Source organism: Nanorana parkeri, unplaced genomic scaffold (genome assembly GCF_000935625.1).
Source record: "Nanorana parkeri isolate BGI_ZX_2015 unplaced genomic scaffold, ASM93562v1 scaffold1015, whole genome shotgun sequence".
In the NCBI taxonomy this organism is placed as follows: Eukaryota; Metazoa; Chordata; class Amphibia; order Anura; family Dicroglossidae; genus Nanorana; species Nanorana parkeri.
Genome location: NW_017307283.1, coordinates 580,231 through 602,997, shown reverse-complemented (window position 1 = coordinate 602,997; position 22,767 = coordinate 580,231). Strand labels below are relative to the sequence as shown.

Sequence of the window (22,767 nt, the reverse complement as noted above, 5' to 3'; positions counted from 1 at the left end):
GGAGAGTTGGGCCAGCACAGACAGAAATAGACACTTCCAGAAGAGGAGAGGGCTAAGGCATGCAAGGAATGAGGGGGGCTGTGCTAGGGTAATGATTTTTCCTCAAGAAGTCACATTTTATAGCAAGTTCAAAGGCACATTGCAAGGAAATAAAAAAATGATTTATGGAACGGGACAAGGCTGCAAGTAATGCATTAAAATACCAAGAGGGTTATTCACAAAGCTGCCGAAGGATCTAGACGTAGCTTTGGCTGATCCTTCGCTAGCTTGAGTCTGACTCCTTCTGCACTTCGGGTCGGCCGAACATGCTGAGCGTTTGGCCTTTCGGCAGCTTTGTGAAAAACCCTCCAAATGTTCTGAGCTTTCATCTATAATTTTTGAAGCTGGTAAAAGTAGCTTGGTTAAGTAGCAAGTGTTCAGACATAATGGTTTTTAACAACAGAATTGATGTACTTCACAATTAATGGACGTGTATCAGAAATTGCCCTACTCAATATTTCTATTTGTCCATGAAGGTTCTTCAGACTTCAGATACTCATCCCACTACTACTTACTAAACATGCCAGCCTACAACTATGTCATCACCCCTTCCTCTGCACGGTGCAGGGATTGTGATAAAAGACAGATCACCGAAAGGTATTCGGTAACACTCAGCAGGCACCATTGTTACCAGTGAGTAATGATGTTCCGTGTCCCACCAGTACTGTCTCCACTGCTCACCAGGAATGTGACAATGCCATTACCTCCCATTATGTGGAAAGCAGCTACTCACTGGAGATGTGTGAAGTCCAAAAGGCAAAGGTTATGGATTTTAATGGCAGGTCACCCACTGCAGTCATCAAACTCTTTCCCAGGAAGTGCCGACCCATTAAACTGTCAGTGTCTTAAAACTCCAGTATACTCCAGTCCAAGGAGGATCAGAAAAACTTTAAAATATGTGTAACACACGAGCAATGAATGTCTCTTATGTGTTCTCTTTTTTTTTAATTTTACTTAACCCCTTAGTGCGGGGATAGCCCAGAGTTCTTCTTTAAGCCCCACTGCAAGGGTTAAGAACAGTTTTGCCCGGAATTCTTCTTTAAACATACCATTGAAAGTTTAGTAATATCTGTTTGATAAGTGTGAAAATTACCTGTTGATCCGGCCAGAAATCTGGTGAGCTGATAACTTCCTGTGCACTCTTATCAGTTAGCATTGTTCCTACCTATCTCGGTGGATGACAGAGCACCTCCCCCTATGTTATGGAGATGAAGAGGGAAGATGTTCTATAGTCCTGCCTAGGCTGACAACATAGATACAGTACAGAGAGTGAGTGTAGTCACTTTAAGACAGTGATTTTGAAGGATAACTAGGTGAAAATAAAGGAATAAAGGGAAAACTAATTAACCCACCACATTTAAGGACTGGTATGCTGCAATATATTACATTTAGATATAAGGTGTCACATTAGAACACTTTGATCCTAGAAGAAGATCGATAGCAACTGGCAACAAATAACCTTGACATTTTTGCGTGTCTTAAGAGTAACTGTTTTGGGGATATTAAATTGGTGGGTAAAGTCAGTGGCGTCACAAGGGGGGTGCGGTCCGCACCCGGGTGCCACCTTTGGAGGTGGAGACACCAAATGACTCGCAGTCATTTTGGTGTCACCCCCTCTAAAAAGTCGGGCACTCGGTCATGGATTGAGAGCCCCATAGTGTCAGGAGAGAGGAGGGGACCCAGCGGCATACCTCATCCCGCCAGGTGAACGTCCCCTTCTCTCTCTGCTGGCGTCCATCACCAAGATGACCGCCGGCAGGCATCAATCAGATGGCCGCACATGCGCGATGACGTCATCGCGCATGCGCGAGGTGACGTCACGCATACGCGCAATGACAACATGGCGGGGTGTCACCTGGTCTCTAGACCTGGCCTCGGGATGCCCCTGGGTAAAGTTCTGCTTTAAACACCATGATTTAGTGTTCTTGGGTTTATAGGGTACATGTACAGGTAAACAATTGCCATGTCTATCTCTTTTTCTTTAATAAAACATTTGTTTTATTCTTTGTAACAATTTAGTGTTGCTGATCTCCTGCAGCCTCTTTGCAGAATATTCCCATCTACATGCACTCCAATAATGGCTGTATGGCAAATTTTAGGACGAGTTTCCTGATGGTGAGATCATGACCCATGTCAGCGTAATGCAATGGTGGGCACACTCCGGCCCTCCAGCTGCTGTGGAACTACAAAGCCCACCGCTGGCGAAATGTGTGTTGATATGTCCAGTTGTTATCTGTATTGGAGGCCGGTGCAGCAGACTGAAAACGCAGCAGCACAATTGAGAGACTGAGTGTTGTCACCCTATTACAGGAAGTGCCTGATCAAGGACCTTTATGGCAGGATCACCGGGGATCATTTTAATGAACGTTGCACATTTTTAAAGTATTGAAAACTTCTTTTGACATGACATTGCCATGTTTATGATTACAGGAGCCATACAGCATCTATAACGATGTGCACTTACCTGTACGGTACACACAGACACCGGGTGGGCTCCACTCTCTCCAGGAAGCCATGATATCTCCAGCTCTGTTGTACTCCGAGTCACCAGTTTTAGATCCACTGGTTTCCTTGGTATAACTGGAAATGGAAGACACATGGTTAATTGCTGATTAACACTGAGAAAAAGCATCATTGGTGAAACATTATCTCACTGCTTCAATAAAACACCGCTAAGAACAATGGGGATGATGGAGAAAAGAAACTGAGCAAAACGTGGAGATTCTCCAACCAATCAAATGCCACATTTCATTTTATGGAAAATTAAAAGAATTCTGATTGGCTGCTATGGGCAACAATGTCCATTTTGTTCCCTCATTTATAATGTATCGGCCCCAAAGCTCATTAACCTGCAGTGGCCAATCACAAATCAGCTCACTTCAGTCAAGTCGGCAAAAGTAGACCTGTCATGGGAGAAGTATGAGAGAGCTGCCATTGCTGATTTCCTTCTGAACATGCCAGTTCACTGACCCACTGGCTCCAATCTTCTCTCTCCGTCTAGACACCAGTAGAACTTTGTATAAAACACTTTTGTTTTTGGAATATTCCTTCTTAGCAAGAAGCACTTTTCATTGGTCAGCGCCGTCAACTGACCGCGCTGGCCAGTGAGTGTTCGCCATTTGTATGAATAGTCCATTGTCACTGGCGGAGGGGAAGGAGCGTTCAGCCAAAGGTAAGTAAGCCAAATGGTAGGGATAATTCCATTTTCCCAAATTCGCCTGGGAAAGGGGAAGTACCTTCTAATGTTTTGTTTTCAACCACAGTGATAAGAACAATTGAAGGAGCTGGATGGAAATTTTTACACGTTTGATATCTGAACAAACAAAATTCCAAGCATGAATGTGATTTTCATTCGGGAAAAATCATACGTATTGTAATGTCCCGGGAACAAAAGAAACCTATTTAAAGTAGTATTAAAGTCTCAAACTTTTTCTCAATAATGAATCCAGATCAAACAAATATACATTGCCCAGCAAAGTATTTCTTTACACTTTTCCTACCAGCTGGCTCTGGCTCTCTCAGCTTGGCTCCCCTGAACTTCCTGTCTAGTACAAGATTATAAGGAACAGCATAGTTTCAAGCAACTGTCCATCTACAAGCCTTGAGAAGAGGGAGAAGAGTGGAGCAGGGGGCATGGAAATGGCTTCCCTTGCTGTGTCTGTGTGTTTGTAGAGACACACACACAGCTTACTAGCACAAACAAGGGTGGCTCCATAGGATTCTGCAAGGGAAAGTAGCCACCCTAAAACTGGATATCAGGACCAGTGCTCGGGGGGCCAGCTGATTCTGCAGGAAACTGTGTATATCAGGAAAGTCAGAGGAAGGTCAGAAGTCCTCGTCTGCAAACTTGTTTTGGTTTAGTGACTCGAAATATTGAAGGCAATGACAGCATGATAAGTATGACCGCCAGGCATCCAGTATTTATAGAAGGACTTAATTGGCAGCCTTCATGTTTCACTTGTTACATGCTTCCATAAAGTGATTTCTGATTGGTTGCAATAACTTTGCGCACTTTGTGTCACCTTGTTGAATGAAGTCCAAAAACGTCATCAGCACACCATTTAAATGTGAAAAAAAATCAATTTAATGACACATTAATGACATATGTCCTGTTTGCACTCCTTACCCAGTCAAAGAATAGACCTATAAAACAGGCGGGTACTTGAAGTGACCACGGATGGCACCGTGAATATCACAAAGTCCAATAACTTCACCAGCACACCATTTAAATGTGAAGAAAATCCATTTAATGACACATGCTTGTCATTCAAACTTGATTTATCGTACCCGCCTGATTTATAGGTCTATTCTTTGACTCGGTAAGGAGTGCAAACAGGACATATCTATATGTGACCTTGTTGGATGGACCCGTATCTCTCACACTAAAGTAAGTTCTATACCAACTAATATATCCAGATACTGAGACACACCCACACATTGTTCTGATTATGAACTCTTTAATACCATTTGCCAAGTTCACATTTTTGATAGATTCTTCACCGCTGACTGGTGTTAAAATATTTGACATTTCAGCTAGTAAAGTCAATCTCGTTCCGCTGCTGGTTCATTTCTACAAACATATTTCAAAGCTGGGAGGCAGCAGGTGGAGGAAGAGCATATAACAGTTAAAAACAAAATCCTTATTGAGAGGAAATCGTGATACAATGAATCACGGCAGAAATTGAGCAGTTAACAGAAGCCTGAGCCCTCCTTCCCCTTCCTCCCGTGGATGCCAGTGGAGTGAGTGGGCACTGTGTCAGACCATGCTGGATCTAAACAAATGAATCAGCCACATTCTTCATGCAAGAATCTTCCACAGAGATGTGTCACCAGCTCTGGAGACAGGTGGGAAAGATTAGCGTGAAGCCGCAGGACGTGGGTTCATGAAACGGTGTTTATACCAGCACCCTACTTAATACAAAGGGCTCAGTCTGCCCTGTCATAGCTGTACCCCTTACTCATCTCCCTCCATGATGTAAGGAACAAGTTCTCATCTAAACCTTCTTTCAGAACTATTGTAGGATACAATCAGAGGCACAGTGGAAGCAAGCCTGTCATAACCATTAATGCCCAACTCTAGGTCAAAATAATTTTTTAATTTTTGAAATAGTAGGGAGACATTAAGACCTCCTCCCAACACTGTAAAATCCAGGATCTGAGCAAACCTCAGGGAAAAAGCTTTTTCTGTAAACTAGGCATGTTGGTTAAAAGATGTCCGCTTTACTCTACATACCCCATGACTCCTCCAGTCTACTCTGATGTTCCTCCCCATATGTTTACCATCTATGCTTTTCTGTGTACTCCAAACTACGCATATGCTCTTTTTGACTGATTTCTTTCTCAGTTCCTAAGGCCTATCCTACAACAGCCTCCACACAAACACTGATTTGGCTGTTTTTACATTCGCATAACGTGTATCACCTTGGTTCATTTGTCGCAACATTGTTCTATTTTGTTGATGGTGTTTCTTAGACTTATTCTGTATTGTCATGTAGGGTCTCGATGCACATGTCGTGGAAGAACCAAACCTAGTTCCTCTTTGACGGACGCCAAGTAATGTCTACCAGTAGGTTGACGCTTATTACTAATTATCTGTACTCACAACTCTTCCTGTGTACATGACCATATGCTGGTTTTATTATTCTTTTTTTGTTATGTTGTATATGAAAAAAAAAAATTTTTTTAATAAAGATCTTTTGTTAAAATAAAAAAAAACAGGATCTGATCCCCTCTCTGTACAATATAAGATTGGGCCCAACTTTACTCCCACCACTTATTCTGTACAATACAAGATCTAATGGCACCCCATACCCACCCACACTGTACGGGATATGGGATAAGACCCAACTGTACTCCCACCACCCATTCTGTACAATACAGGATCTAACACCACCGCCTACACACCTTAACTGTACAATATGGAATATAACCAAGCTTTACTTTCTACCCACCCGTTCTGTACAATACAGGATCTATTGCCACCACCTACCGACCCATAATGTAAAATATGGAATATGACTCAGCTTTACCCCTACCCAACCATTCCGTACAATACAGGATCTGATGCCATCACCTATTCTATACAGTACCAGATCAAACGCCACAGCCTACACTGCCTACACAGTACAATACAGAATCTAATACCATCAAATAACCCCTCACATTCTCTAATATGGGATATAATCCAACTGTACCCCCTATCCATTTATTCTGTGCAATACAGGAACTAATGCCACCACCTAACCATCCACACTGTACAATATGGGATATAACCCAGCTTTACCCCCTACCCAACCATTCTGTACAATACAGAATCCAAGGCCTCCACTATCTGTAAATTACAGGATCCAGGGAAACCACCATCTGTACAATACAGGATCCAGGGCCACCACCATGGATCTAATGCCATTGAATACCCACTCACACTCAACAATATGGGATATAACTCAACTTTAATCGCTACCCTCCTCCTTCAACCACCCCCCATGCACATGGTAGATTACAGAATATTCCCTCTACACACAAACTATAAAATAGATTCCACGCCCCAAACACACCCTACATTACAGGATCTGACCCAACTTTACCCCCCATACACACTCTATGTACAATACAGGATCTAATTCCCCCACCTACAAAACTCCCTCTCCCCCCACACACATACACATATACTGTACATTACCAAATTTAGTATTTAGTACACCCGCTAATACCCACAAACTGTACAATCCAGGATCTGATTCCTCTCTGCTGCTCGATACAATAACTGGTCTCAACTCCATGAAGCCACACACTGTACAATGCTAGGTCTATTTTGTCTCCCATAATGTGAACTATATACCGGTGGAACATTTATACCGTATAGTACATTGTATAAGCGCCCATTAGACTTTATAGTATACCTTTAACTGTTGCAGTCCTTGATGTTGTCACACCTTTTCCATTATGAGCTTCACAGGAAAACATGGATGATTTATTCAAGCCTAGAAAGAAGAGAACCCATATTATAAAATACTGCACAATATTCAGTATCACAAACTCCCAACTGTCCCTCTTGTGAAAGGAATGTCTCTATTTTGGGCCAAAATCCCTTTGTTCTGTAAACCTCCACAAATGTCCATTTTTGGGCCTTTTCTGCGCTTGTCCTGCAGCTGTGTGAAACTGGAGCATCACCAATCGCTACTTAAGAAGTCCCCATGACCACCTTCAAGAAGCGACAGCTTTGCTTTTTGCCTGGAGTTACAAGTCTTCTTTCCTGGAGTCTATTTAATCTCATTTATGAACATTACACTAGCAACATAAATCTGGCGCAAATATATCCGGTGCGACCATATGAGAGTTCAAACACTCGCAATTGCTATGATAAATTCCCCCCATTGTATACTCTTTGAAAGACTCTTGCTTGTGTGAAAACTGATCTGCGGATAAGACAAACGGCACTGACACCTGGACATACCGGAAGGTCTGTTTGATGTTTATTTTCATTGTAGCATTGAAAAGGAATTGTAAAGGTAAATAGCTTGTGTCCTCCCGTTACCCTAAGGAGAACTATGGGGAAAAACACTGACCCCATACTTCTCCTTTAACATTTATTTTTGTCTAGGTGCTAAAATAAAAAAATATACTCATCTGATCCTTGGCGCCGGCTGGCTCTTAGACCGGTCCTTCCAGCCTCCCCCTCCGCTGCAGTGGTGTAAGGTTCCTCTGTGAGTCATCATGTCCATACACAATGTATAGGACGTGAGGACGCTGAGGGACATACCATAGACCATACCATCCTGCAGCGGAGGAGGAGACAGGCTGGAGGGATTGCTGTAACATCCAACTGGCTGTGAGGTTCGGGTATAACTTTGTTATTTTTACACCTAGGCCAAAATGAGCACTTAACCCTTGCAGTGCAGGGGTAGCCCCACTACAAAGGTTAAAACAAGTTTTGCACAGAGTTCTTCTGTAAGAAACACTTACAGATCCTCTCCCTATCCCCAGCTTCTGACTGGTCTGGAAAGGAGAAGCAGCAGACTGATGAGCTCATCTCTCTGGCACTCTGCTCTCCCCGCCTATCAGCCTGTTACTTGTTAGCACATGAGCGCAGTAGCACAGCTATTACCTCATCATGCTGCTTCTCCCTCTCCCATTCTGAGCTTAGCTGTACAGTGGCTTACAAGAGGATTAATAGTGTATTTATTAATACAGATCTGCATAAATGTATGTCTTTCTTATGCCTGGAGTTCAGCTTTAACAGACCAAAAGGGAGCAAATAAGTTCATTGTAGAGATTTATGAACATTTTAGACCTCAACAATAAAGATACGCTTATAATGTATAATATACATGAAATATATACTGTAATATATAATTTACATTATAGAAATCCATATAGATGCATAAGTGGGGAAAAACCCCCAAAACATATCGGCACAGGGAGTATATTTATTACCCAACCAGAGAAAGGCGATCTTGTGCAGAAGATAAAAATAAACAATGATAACAACACTGAGATCACAAACCATATGGATGAGTATCATGGTCCTGGAGCCAGTTACCTCTCCTCTGTACATTGCTGGCCCCCCTCCCTGCCCGGCTCTATGAATGAATATTAGTCTTGGCCCGTCATGAAAATATAAGGTCTCCTCAGGGAAGGAGTTTTGCTTCCAAATCTTTCACTAGGAGAGCAAATCTAACTGTTCCATTTAATATGATCTAATAGCTGAAACATTCAAAGCATAACTATTAGTACGTCACTGGCTATATCAGCCTCCACAGCAAGGAATGGGGAGGACCAGACGTGCAAAATCTTAACAGAACACAGAAGAAAACCTTAAAGGAAACCTGAGCTGGGAAGAATATGTAGGCTTCACCTCCTTATGAAACTGCTAGTTGACTGGCTGTAATGCTTATCCAATGGCTTCTATTTGGTGACCGACTGAGAAAAGCTTTGCTGATCATAAGTTTTTCACTAGGCATGCACTATTTTTTGCGATTGCACCGCACTGCAACTCAGGGCATTGCTGTACCACATGTTCCGGTGTGGGCGGTCACACTGCGGGCGGAACGGTGAACCACCTGAACGCACTGGATAGTGTGAATAGGCTCTAAAGCAGAACTCCAGGATTCTTCTTTTTAATCCTTGAAGTGGGGCTATCCCTGCACTGCAAGGGTTAAAGGGTTATTAAACCCTCACGTTTTTTTTGCATATATCTAGCAAGCAGTAGATGTATGCAAAAACTTTCTATTTTTAAACAAAACCTTTTGAAATAGGTTAAAACTTACCTGTGTCTTCGCCGGGCACTCCCGTCCGAACATTTGAAAAGTCTTGGACGGCCGCAAAGGATCTTGGGGCAGACGCATGCGCAGTTCAGATGTTCGGCCGGGAGAAGAGGAGAGACACAAGGTAAGTCTATGGAGCAGCGTGCACCCGCACAGACTCCGTGGGACATCAGAGAAGAGGAGGATAGAGGAGTCAGCGCTGGATCAGAGACCAGCACCAGCGCTGGAGGGACAGCAGAAAAAGACAGTAAGGAGGAATATGATCGGATCAAGAGGCATGATTTAAGGTAAGTCTTGACACTAACATTGGGTGGGGGGAAAAAATAGCCTTTAATGTCACGTTAAGTGCTTGTTTATGTCCAGGGTCTAAAATAACAAGGATATACTTACCCAAAGCTCGAACCCAGCCAGCTGTCACACCGCTCACTCCAGTCTGTCCCCTCCGCAGCAGCACATTGGAATGTTCCTCTGCGTCCTCTCGTCTTATATCACGTTTAATAAAAAGCGTTTTTCATATTAACCAAACGTTCCACCATAAATAAGTCTGTAGTTGCAGCGCCGCCATGGAATGTGCGCATTGTCTTTACTATGCATTGTTACATTAATTACTGCCATGTGGAATATTTGGGGTTCATGTGAGTGTTTTTTGCTCGTTTCAATAAACAGCAATTGTCTGTGTGTATATTTAGGGAGGAAATGCTTTTAATAATAACTGTGCCCGGAGAGCGTGAGATTGAAAAAGGGAAAATACCACAGAGAGAGGAATGCGGATCAGACAATGACTGAGGATGGGCGCAGGGAGCACAAACTGATGGGGAGGGGGGACACAGAACAGCAAGAGGGAAGGGAGACAACAGGCATCACTTGCACCCCTCCAGTCACCTGTACTGTACACAAACTCCTAACATACAATCCCAATGGCAGAGTCACAATGCCCCCTCAGCTGGGCACCAGATTCTCTAAACTCTCCCAGATGTGTCACAGAGAAACTGGAGCATCTGGAATTTATCAGACCTTGGTTTACCCCCCTCCCCTCCATAGACAGAGCAATGGAGACAACAACACAGCTGCGTTGTAGTCAGCTTAGTGACATCACTCAGAGAAGAGAACTTCCAGCATCCCTTTACTATACTCTTATATAATATCATTGGCCTGTTTGCAATTAAAAGGACTGATGCTGGCCTGAAGGTTTCTTTGGTGGTCAGATAGTGAGCACAGTGAGCACAGAAGCTGCTGGGTGGTCAGATAGTGAGCACAGTGAGCTCAGTGGCTGCCGGGTGGTCAGATAGTGAGCACAGTAGCACAGTGCACCAATTGTAGAGATTCACTCCTCTATTTTTACTGGGGACCATTGTCACTGAGGAAGAAAGTGAGGGAATATTTAGAGTCCTTAGAACAAAAGGTGAGGTAAAATGTTCCAAATGGGCACCCTCAGGGTGTCTTAGAATGAGGCATTTTGAATTGTTTTAGTCCTCCTTCATCATAACCTGTATGGTTATACTGCCTTCTTGGTGGTCAGATAGTAAGTTTAGCACAGGTCTTTTGCCTTTCTCAGCTGGTGGTCCACATTCAGCTACAATGGTTTACTAACACCTGACCATCTCACCTAAATGAGCTAGTTGGACATCACTTTCCAAAACCTTAGGCATTATTATGGTGATGCCTCCTCCTCTTTGCAGCTATAACAGCCTCAACTATTCTGGAAAGGCTTTCCACAAGATTTTGCAACGTGTCTGTGGGACTTTGTGTCTATTTAGCCAAAAGAGCCAACAGGCTGGGGACACGTATAACAGGAGACAAATCAAAGGTCAGTGGCAGGATAACAACTAGGATTTCAAGGAATAAGTCGAAGGTTAGGGGCAGACTGAAGAATAGGATTTCCAGGGACAAGCCAAAGGTCAGGGCAGGCTGAAGAAAAGGATTTCCAGTGACAAGCCAAAGGTCTGTTCATGAATAAACCTCAAGGAATTCAGCTTCAACAGCAAAAAAGGGGGCTCGGCATCTAGCTTAGAACAGCATTCCTCGAGCTGCGAGCCGTGAGCTGCACTGAGTTTAACTAGAGTAAGCAAGAGGGGGGAATCACAAGATTGGCCACAAGCTGACCGCCCTGATTTGCTGAGAAGCTGCATAAGAATTAGCAGGAAAAGTTGGTCAATGCCCAAAGTTGCCAGACTAGTGTGAGAGCAAGTTAGGAACAGAGCACAGGCCTGGAGAACTACAAACCACAGCACAGCCCTGCATGCATGTAGAACCAGGGGAAAGAGGTCTGAACATACTGTGACTCTGCAGCTGAACTGTGACACCACGTACATTGTACAGCCCCTGTACATATATTAAGTGATCTTCTTAAACACCCTAGGAGACTATCACTGCCTCAGTTGGTTATAGGGTCTCAGAGTATTCACTGAGAGTAGGTAGGGTAAGGGAACATGTCATAGCTCAAGACTCTGAAGGTGGAAGCTGCCATTTGCAAATTATGAATTGGGTTCAAGTGTTACATTAAAATGACAGGTTCCCTTTAAAGAGATATCTTTATTGATGCCTGGCCTCTCTACACAGGGTCAAAATGATCAACATTGATAGAGAGAGCTCTTCTTCTCTATTCCTTCACTACCAAATCCCTTTCATGTTTCCCCTCTGTACCCGATAGGCTCTAGTACTATACATCCTTTGTACTGCACAAATAGCATGTGTAGTTTGCCATTGGCTAGTACTGTCATTCAATCACTTTTCTTTGCTCCAGTGTTAACACTTTTAGCAAGTTAATAAAATAACAAAAGCAGATTTCTATGTGGCTGCTATTAATTACCGCTCCATTGTTCTTCTTAGCTTTCTTAGGACAAGATTATGTATATTTGTAAATACTGCATCTACTATTTAAGCCTGCTTGTAATTGTTTGCTCACAATTGCCTGTCGTTGCATTTATTAATAAACATTGGAATGACTCAGACAGTATTGTTAGTGGTATTCAATGCTCATCACCATAACAGAAAAGTAAAGTACTAGTAAATAAAAAGATTTTAAGTACATTGACGTGTCCCGTCCTTCGGATAAGCAATGTGCTTTTGGTTTATGTCTTGGGTTTTCACTCCCTCCCACTTGCCAACTCTGCAGATTTTCTGCTTCCCTTATTCTCTGGAGACAGATGTCAGTGGAAATTATGAATTTCCCCCAAAAACAGACAAAGCAATAAGAGCGCTAAGAATAGGAAAAGACGGAAAAGTCCCTGGAAGGCAATCACGGCATGGAAGAAGTAAGAGAGGAGACTGCAAGACTCCCTCTCCTGTCTTCCCTGACCATCCTAATTGTTAGCATCTCCTTGGATCTCAGCCCTTTATAAGTACCTCCAGCAGGTCACGATTTAGTAAATCCCACAGGAAGGAGATGGCCTCAGTCAGTTAGATAATCCCAATTGATCAATGCTAAGAAGAGTATTACATCACTAGGACGTTTAAAGGGTCTGCCAAAATTATCCTGACTTGTGCGTTGTTTGACTCTCCTGCACCCTTTCAGTGGGCCTCTGTCAGGACACTTAGGAGATAATGTTTTATGTATTATTGTAATAAGAATATTTCAACTTTGGGTGAAAAAGCAAGCTGAGTAATGCACTGGTTTCCTAAAACTCAGGGGAACTCCAGAGATGAAATCTTCTTGACTGTTTTGGTCTAGGACTGCCCTAGTTTTGGCTCTTACAAAGTCAAGTCTAGCCATGTTGTGCATAAAGAAAAATAATGTATATAAAGATAAATCAAAGTGGGCAATGAGCCAATATCAAGGTCTCAAGGCAGTAGACATAACACCACACAAGTGGTAGGACGGGGTCTCTGAGGTCCTGGAACATAAAATAGCAAGAGGCCTAGAACTGGAATTTTAGTACACAAAAAGACTCAGTTCACAGAGCAGGGAAACACAGGGAACATGAAGAATGCAAAGCAAATAGATCCTTGATAGACATGTAAAAAAGCTGACTATTGAATCTTAAAGGAGAAGTATTGGGAGAGTAAAATATAATCTTCCCAATACTTAGAGCCGGCGTAGTACACTGCAGTACACCAGCTTTATATACCAAGAGCTGAGTGATCAAGGAACCGTTGATCACTTAGCTCATGGTCTTCTCCCTGCACAAAGTAGTGACTGTGATTCATTGCCCCCCACAGGGATTCCTCTCTCTGTTCCTCCAGCTCTCCAGTAGCCCTCTATATGCTGACTTTGGGTCACAGCAGTACATTAGTATGTGTATTCCTGTGACCCATAAGAGAAGTAAAGCGAAAAAAGGTATTAACTATATTGAAGCCAAATTTTTTTTTTTTTTTTAGGTTTTGGTAGATTAGGAAAGGGTTATCAACTCATTCAGTTTTTTTATGTCTGTATCCCTACTGGGGACATTTACATTTTCCTAGTGATCGTTGTCATCAGGGCTGAAAGTGAGGATAAAGCCAACATTTTGAGTTGTCACCATTATCCAATGAGGACACTTGTTGCAGTGACAACTGTCAGAGCAGGACTTACCTCACTTTGGAGACATTTCCTCTCACTTCCTGTTATGTCTACAGAAAGTGAACAGAAATTTGCCAAACTGAGAGGTTTTGATGCTTACCTACTCTATCCAAAACACTCTATAAAAATACTTGAAAGGAGAACTATGAGATGAGTGATTTCCACTCACTTGCCTCTAGATAGGCAGAGCCAGCTGTCACTCACGCAGCTGGGCGGATCCCGTCATCTACGTCGGGATCCGCTCCGGCTGCGGCGTCTCAGCATACCGCGAGCTGTAGCTCGCGGTATACTGAGCTTAGGGTAACGGGAGGACGCTAGTTTGTGTCCTCCCGTTACCCTAAGGAGAACTATGGGGAAAAACACTGACCCCATAGTTCTCCTTTAAAGTTGAACTCCAAACATATATAAAAACATATTTGAATGAAGTTGTATAATTATTTAAATATCCTTAATGGCATATTACGTGAAACTAAAGTAAGTACATGAATTTGCTTTAAGATCAGACTCCTTAGCTCACCTATACTGCAGCCTGTCGACCAGGAGTGGGAAGATCACCAATAGGAACTAATCAATACTGAGAGCATGCTAATAGAAGAAGAGAGCAGACTGAGCGGAGAGATAACTCATGCTGCTGCTCCTTCATGGCCAAATCAGCTGGCTGTACGTGTATTGTCCATTCAATTGGTGCTTCTTTTTTAAATGGCTTTTTGTTTTCATCAGGACTGCTTCTATAGGTGATTCAACTTAAAACAGGGTAATCTACAGGTCAAATACACCTGTCGAGACACTGTGACTACAAGTGGAATCAACTGAAAGCAAGCCACGTTTGCCATTGACACAAGCCCAAAGACCATCAACAAAGGTCCTTAAGATGTATATGGGATGTAAAAGGATTTAAAACGTCTATCAGGTTTTCGTTGTCCCCATTAAAGGTATTCCTCTAACTTCTTGTCCCATCACAAGATCAGAAAGAAAGAGGAAAAAGAGGTAAAATGTACTCTTCCCAATACTTTGAGCCAGAGTGTGACACTGCAGGTATCACATTTGAGCTCTATAGATCAAGAGCTGAGCCATCACAAACTGTTGATTGCTCAGCGTATGGTCTTCTCTCTACAGAGAGAGGCGACTGTCAGTCACCCTTCCCCACAGGGACCCCTCCCTATACCTCCAGCACTCATTGGAGGAACAAACAGGGGAGAGGGCAGGCACAGCTAGCTCTAGAAAGGCAGAGCCAGCTGTTAATCAGGCAGCATGGTGGTTTCTGACAATATTGTCTTGATCCTTCCTAGTTGCAGCATGGCTCTGCGCTGTCAGAAAAAAGCGGGCCCTTGCTCACTATATGCTGAGCTTGGGTCCCAGAACTATATTAGTAAATGTACTCCTTTGACCCAAAAGAGGACTAAAGCCAAAAAAAGGGTTTGACTTTAGTTCTTTTTAAAGTAATAACTTAAATTGGAATATACTGAAATAACATGAAGTTTTTTAGAATGTGTTTATTGTGTAACAATTATTTCTCTGTCAGTAACCAAAACATTAAGACAAAGTAAGAAAGTGAGGAAGTAGCAGAGGAAATGCTTATGACTTAGTCAAATATAAATCATAATAATTAAGACATTTTAAAACAACATTTCCTTTTCACATATGTAACAATAAGATAATTGTTGAAAGCTCACAGTTCCTTTTGACAACACTCAGGTTTGCCTGAAGCAAAATCGTTGTAAGCCAGTGTATGTGAGATCACTAATTAGTTTCCTATTGTCTATTGAAATGAGATGACATGTTCCTACAAGGCTTATTGGGATGATGGCAAGCTATCAGACCTCAACACACTATCGAATTTCATGGTATGTGAGTGCTCGAAGAATGTCCAACATTATTACCAAAAATGAACTTATTATTTCGCTGTTTTCTTTAAATGGTAAGTGTTGTATCATGGCTCATGCTACATGACGCGCACGTACGTAAATACATAAAAACGCGCCATAGCGGCATGAAAATGTGACACGTTGCTCGTGTTTGGTTGTTAAATACATTTTGCTGTGTAAAAATGCACACACACCTGGTGCGTGTGTGTGTTTAGGTTAGTAAATCACCCCCTATGTGTCATATATTTTGAACGTTTAGATACATGTCAACATAGTTACCGATTTGGTCTATATTGATTAGTTTTCTAGCATCAAAGTTCTCCTGAGGAAGTCTTGTTATAGTCAAAACATGTTGAGGCATCCAAAGAAAGAATAATATCATGTCTTATCTTTCTTATGACTAATTAGGTGACTGCAACTATCTCTATCGACTCAATTGGATCATGCGCAATTTTGTATCCAGTCTGTAAAAACAATACTTGTCTTTAATCCATTTTAATAAATTATTTTATATAACAAGTTCATTGTGATAGCAACTTTGTTTCTAAAAAGCCCCCCTTCCCAGGCTTTGCACACCTGGTAATGGTAAATTGATCAGATAATCTTGAGTACAATCTCAAATACTATGTAACTATGTAACCATTTTTAGAATTGTATGACGCTTGAGAACCTAATGGTCCCAAAGAATCACTCAACTGCACTTTCTGCATCAATCAATAGGTCACCTGGTAAAAGACTCTATGACTGCTATGCACTACCACATAAGCTTTCTGCCCAACCTCATAACATCACACTTATAATTAGACTTGAACTTCAGGCCTCTCACCTCTCACTTGCAGGAATGATGGTGTCAATGCCAGCTCATCGGTCAAGGAGTTCAGGGGCACACCATTCTGCAGCCATATTACCATCACAGGGTCAGGAGGTCCATGAGCATCACAACTCAGATTAAAGTGCACACCAGAGTAGACATGCATGTCCTCAGGTTCATCAGTGAAGAACGGCAAACCTGGGTGAACCAAAGAATGCTAATATTATAGCCGTAGCACATTGCCTCAGAGACGCATAGTTCAATATATTTAATTGTTTTTAGCACAAAATAAATACTTTGATCACATCAACATTAACAAAAAAGCAATTCAATTAAAAAATATTTTTGTTACGGAACACTTTCTCTTCTCATTAGCTAACCACATCCCATCTTAATAAAAAAACATGGCCGATAACATTTCACGGTCATTAAATAGTGATGCAGGTGTTCATGTTAGGTTAAGAAGGGTGGATGCCTTCATTACTATCACCACGGCTTCATTACAAATTAAAAGATCAGCAGTTTGGCATTGTCTGTTGTAGGCTTGAACACATGTAGCAGTAGAGCCAATGTAAAACAACCCAACACAAATAGATAGGTGCGTTGTACACCTTTTTAATGTTGGTTAGGTGAAGCAAGGGCACCTGGTGACAACTCAACATTTAGGACTGCTCATCACTATAAAGTCCAATTGAAGCCTTACATTTTTTAAAGAATATGGCACTCGCAAAATGTGTGTGTTTCCAATACTGTGAGTGCTGCTCTGTGTTGGCAGCACAATGGAGAACCAGGATGTTGCTCTCACAAAGCACAGTGGTTTGGATCTCCAGGAGTCTGACTCTCATCCTGCAGAGTGCGCCTATCAACGACACTCATGCACATACAATCGTATTTATTACTAGAGAATGCCCACAAACTATCTTTACTGGCATTATACAAAGGAGTACTGTTTGTAAACAATAGCCAATTTAACCCTCATTGTTCATAACAATCTTTTTATGTTGACAGGCCTTTCCTGAAGGTGTTTTAATGTGTGTTTTATTGCTAACAGTAAGTCAGCTATTCCTTTAGTCACCATTATGTATGAGGTCCTGTATTGGGTGCCTTGGCTTGTGATTAAAGTTAAACTATGGCCTCCCATTAAAAACAAAATGTGCTTAGTCCTCTGCAAGGTCCTACAAATACTTCTTGATCTTGTGAGTGAAGTCCACTTAATGCAGCTTCTTGTGGTGGGGTGGCAAAGATGCTGCACCACTGCTACATGTAGAGCAGAGTTATCACTCACTCTTATCTAAAAGGTTATTTCACTCACTCTTATGTAGGCTGTGTCTGCTTGTCCTACTGTGAGATTTTAAAATGTTGTGATGGGTATGGCTATCAACATTGTCACAGCTGATTTATAAGCCTGTAATTTGTCAATCAGCAACTGGCCACACCTAATCCTGCCCACTGCATTCTGGATTGACTGCATTGTCTTTTGTTGCTAAATCCCTCCCACTATGAGCGGCAGTGTCTGGGAGGGGCAGTGTGTGAGACACAAATGAGGGAGGATTTGGATCAGTCAGGGAAAGTAAAGGAAGTTCTTTGTTTACTTTTTGAGGTTTGGTACTTGTTTAGACTGTCATACATGATCCTTTAGTTGTCCTTTAAGCAGATGTCAGGTCTTACCTTCTAGTTGCAGATACGCTGCATTAGACAACACTGCATTTTCCCCAACAGACACTGAACATTGATACCAGCCCGAGTCTGACAGCTGAAGAGAGTGAATACTAAAAAAAAAAGAACAAATGAAATGCTTCAGTAAAAAGGAAATGTTTTTGTACAATTATAGATTTTTTGTATAATAGGGTGGCGGTACCATTATAAAGGATGTAAGCTCAAATATAACAGTCAATACAAGATGAAGGTACAGTGACAGAGATCAAACAATGCAGAGCAGTGTGGAAATACAGCATTGAATACAGCAATGAATTTACTGTAAACATTTAATTGCACACAAATAAGGCTAATACATTGTATATGAGGATCATTGCATGTGAGATGCTGCCGCAAGGTTCATCAGTTAGGAATAAGGCCCCTTTCACACGAGCACCTTCAGTTCCGATTCACAGGGGATCCATGCACGGGTCTCCTGCTGATGGGAACGGATGTCACTGCTGTGACATCCATGTCTGACTGTCCAGTTTTTCCTCCATCTTCAGATGGAGAAGAAAAAATGAAATTACCGGAACCATGTTGGTCTATGGGGAATTGAATGTAAATGGCCATGTGTTCTCTTGCATCAGATTACCCGCTGATCCAGCACGGTCAGGTCCAGCGAAACAAAACTCTGATCCGTTTGCTTTTCCGGAGCCGGGCATAAACAGATGTAAACGAATGCCTGTCCATTTAGATTCGGCTGCCCATATACTTACAGTGGGATTCCGATCAGATTTGCCTTAAAAACTGACAGACGGACCTGATCGGAAAGCCCATGTGAAAGGGATCTAAAGAGTGGCTTTACAAAGTGAATGTCAGTATATTGCAGGTCATTAACACAAAGGTAAAAACAAAAAAGAGCTATTTAATCCCATAATATAACAGATTTAACTTGTTTTTGGCAAACAATTAACTTGCAGCCATGAAACTCAATGTGCTAAAGATGAGGTCACTGTCAAAACTCTGAATCGTGAGATTAAAGGAGAACTATGGGGTCATTGTTTTTCCCCATAGTTCTCCTTAGGGTAACGGGAGGACACAAACTAGCGTCCTCCCGTTACCCTAAGCTCAGTATACCGCGAGCTACAGCTCGCGGTATACTGAGACGCCGCAACTGGAGCGGATCCCGACGTAGATGACGGGATCCGCCCAGCTGCGTGAGTGACAGCTGGCTCTGCCTATCTAGAGGCAGAGCCAGCTGTACCCGCCCCCTCCCCCGTCCGTTCCGCCAGTCAGCGCTGGCAGATCGGAGCGGGGAGAGGGGAATCCAGCCCCTCCCCCTGTCACGGCAGAGAGCCGTGACAGGATCGAGAGCTGAGGGAACCCGGTATGTGTTCTCTCACTTCCCGATCTACTGAGCCGACCTGTGACAGTCTCATTGTCACAGGTCGGCTTAGAACTATGAGGTGAGTGGAAATCACTCATCTCATAGTTCTCCTTTAAAACGGCAAGTGTAGTTTAGCTCTTAATCTAACAATAAAAGTATATGAAGGCTGACTGGGGACACTACCAAGATAGAGAAAGCCAAATGTTTTTTATAGAAGAGGGCTGACTCTGTATTAGCACTGTAGAAAAAAAAAACCTTGTAAATACAGTCAGCAAACCGGAAAAGTAACATTCCAGAACATTTATAGCTCACATCTTCAGAAAAAAAAAAGTCACAATCATTTTTAGGGAAGGAACCTATCACAAGAGGCAGACTAATAATGGGTAATTAATGTACTAGCCTGCGGTCAATAAAGTTAAGATAGTGCAGGGTTTAAAGTGCCTTATTTTTACTGTAAACCCTCCAAAGTGATACATAGAAGGCGATGCACCTACCTTTGGGTGGTGTCAGTGCCATTGGATCCCTGAAAATAGAGGCAGCCCCATCTCAACTTTCATCCTCCTCTGTAACTCCCTGTTTGAGACCAACCATGACTTTGTAGAAAATGGAAGTGTTGCACCAATCCTTGACTTTATAACAAAAAGTCAAGATTTGCATATCAGAGGGTTTGGAAAGGCCTGAGGTGCTGAAGGTGCAGCCAAAAGGTACATAGAGGCATCTGCAGCTGTCTACACTACACTGTGGCTATTACACTTGAGGATTTACATCCTGGAAAAGGTTGCTTTAAGAAATGTGTGATTTTAATATTGTGTTTAATTATTCACTCATCTTAGAAAAACTTTGTGAATTTTAAGTAACACAATATTCAAAACAATGTTGCTAGAGACCTTGCTGGCATGACTGGACAATGGTGATCCAGGCACGCAAGGGCCCTCTGGAACAAAGAAGTCCATGTATACTAAATGTGGGTCATGCTGGGACTCACTTTCATTGTTTTATTATTCTGGACACTACTCACTTATAGGTCTGGTGAAAAGATACATATTCTAAGTCAGGGGAAGCAAGCTGTGGTGAAAACGGTAAATCCCATCACGCTTCTGGAAGTCATGCCTCTGCTTGTCAGAGTCTTGCAATACCTAATGGGATTTGTAGTTTCACCACAGTTGGAGGGCCGAAGTTTGACTACCCCTGTTCTATGTGTTTGCACATGGGCAGTAGTTGAATTGGGGGCTCTTCGGTGGCTTTGTCTGCCACTAGACACTACTAAAAGCTATGCGACATTCAATATAATCTCAGGATCCTCTGACCATGGAAGCCCCCCAATACATCAATGTAGTTAATGGAAAACCTCCGGGGGCATTCCAGCCCATATAAGGCCAATAAAAAAAAAAAAAAAAAAATATGGTGTGTGTACTAGTACAGGCATGTATGCAGTGATAGTGTTGTTCTTGTGTTGTCTGAACATCAAAGTGGAATGGAAAATAAAAGCACAGTGCGAGTTTAGAAGTATGAATAGAACAGAATCATAGGGTCAAAAGTGTATGGCAGGACCAGCCCAGAATTAGAAGTTCACATTGCTTCACATAGGCTTACTTCATTTTCCTTCCACATTCTGCTCTGACCTCGTGTCCTTTGCTTTCGATGAAGTCCAAGTCCCTCCAACATCCTGCTCAAACTATTCGTGTTTACAGCACTGAAATTCCCCACACTTAGATATGCTAATGGTCACATTCCAGTCCCGAAACACAAAATTTTCACATAACATAGAGCTAATCATGGTGACCGGGCAGGTTGATATTTATAGCATGCTATGTGCCAGTCGCTAGGATAGTTGCCCTAACAAGAAACTGAATGATATTTGTGACACATGGCCTTTTAACCCAAGACATAAAAAGCTATCATATAATTCCCATGTGTTTGTAAATATAGATAGATATCCTTAAATTACCTCTGGATTTTATCATTCTCATGTCTGATAAAAGTTTCTATAGTTCTCTGATTCTGATTTTACAGTATGTAGGTGGGGCCTAAAGGAAGCCTGTTCTCAGAAAAATGTGGGCAGCCATTCCTAACCTGGTATCTTAAAAAATGCTTGCTGCCTGGCTGTCAAGTGCTAATCCCCAGGCATTGATTCTTTTTGAGTCAAGTATGCAGATGAGGAGTTTTGACTTTGCTGGCTGCTGGTCTGTGATTCTGAGAATACTGAAGCCTTCTTCAACTTCTAAAGGTGGCCCACTGGCTTCACTAACTTCTGAATCACTGACACGTATGCAGTCAGCAAAGTCAGAAGACTGGCAGTTCATTAATACACATGCAGAATATGTTAGGAGAGTGACAGGTTGCTTAGATGGAAAGTTGGCCCCTCTTCACTCTCAGATTTCCTCCAGGATGACTTTCTCATCTCCGGGTTAGGAATTCCACCTACCTCAGTTCACTGATGGCCAGCCATTTGTCATCATCTTGTGGCATCTGGATCTGGTTAGTGTCAGCATATGCCAAAGTTTCCCCATCCCTCAGCCATTCCACATCTGGAGGTTCCCCTTCTCCACTTACAATACATCGAAGAACAATATCCTTCCCAAGTGAGGAGGTGACATTGGGTGGATTCAATGTAAAATAGATATCTGGAATATAGAAATGGATAGTTAGAATGATCATATTGGTCTATGCAGAACATTCTACCAACATTATCTTTTTTTTTAACGTAATCTTTATTTTTATTATACCAACATTATCTTAATGTCAATCAACTCATTGGTGGAAAGGTGTTGAAGCAATGGCAATATATTTTAGAGAAAGAAAATGTATGTATAAAATAAACACAGTCTGTCAGTCTAAACACCCACATACTAGGTACACATACAATTTAGTATTCTGTAATATAATATAATTTTTCAAAAATTAATTATAATGATCTTTGTTGATATGGAAAGCTAAGTTTTAAAAACTGTCATCTCTCGAGGTGGGGAGAGTGGGAAGGTGATGCCACTGTTTGGCTTATATAATAGGGGGGTCAACAATGACTGGGCCAGAATCAGGTTCTAATGCTGGCCATACACTGTTAGAATTTTGGCTCATTCATAGAAGACAGACAATGTTCTAACCATGGGTGGTCCTGCCTGCAAAACCAATTGAAAAATCATAAAAGCCAGACAAACAGTGAGTACAGAGAATACAATAGCCCATCAGTGCTAAACAGCATGGATGGGGGACCTTTTAGGTTTTAGCTGAACGAGAGAAATCTAACAGTGTGTGTCCAACTT

General features: G+C 42.1%; 1 protein-coding gene across 2 annotated transcripts in view; it reads right to left on the bottom strand.

Moving 5' to 3' along the window:
• Window positions 1-22,767, bottom strand: part of AXL (AXL receptor tyrosine kinase) — a 74,024-nt gene that overhangs the window by 34,215 nt on the left and 17,042 nt on the right. For both annotated transcript variants that reach the window (XM_018567167.1, XM_018567168.1), the window contains exons 2-6: window positions 21,930-22,128; window positions 18,148-18,248; window positions 16,495-16,677; window positions 6,942-7,022; window positions 2,504-2,619 (exon numbers count right to left, since the gene is read on the bottom strand). In XM_018567167.1, the coding sequence (XP_018422669.1) occupies window positions 2,504-2,619; window positions 6,942-7,022; window positions 16,495-16,677; window positions 18,148-18,248; window positions 21,930-22,128 (680 nt within the window). The remainder of the gene's footprint in view (window positions 1-2,503; window positions 2,620-6,941; window positions 7,023-16,494; window positions 16,678-18,147; window positions 18,249-21,929; window positions 22,129-22,767) is intronic.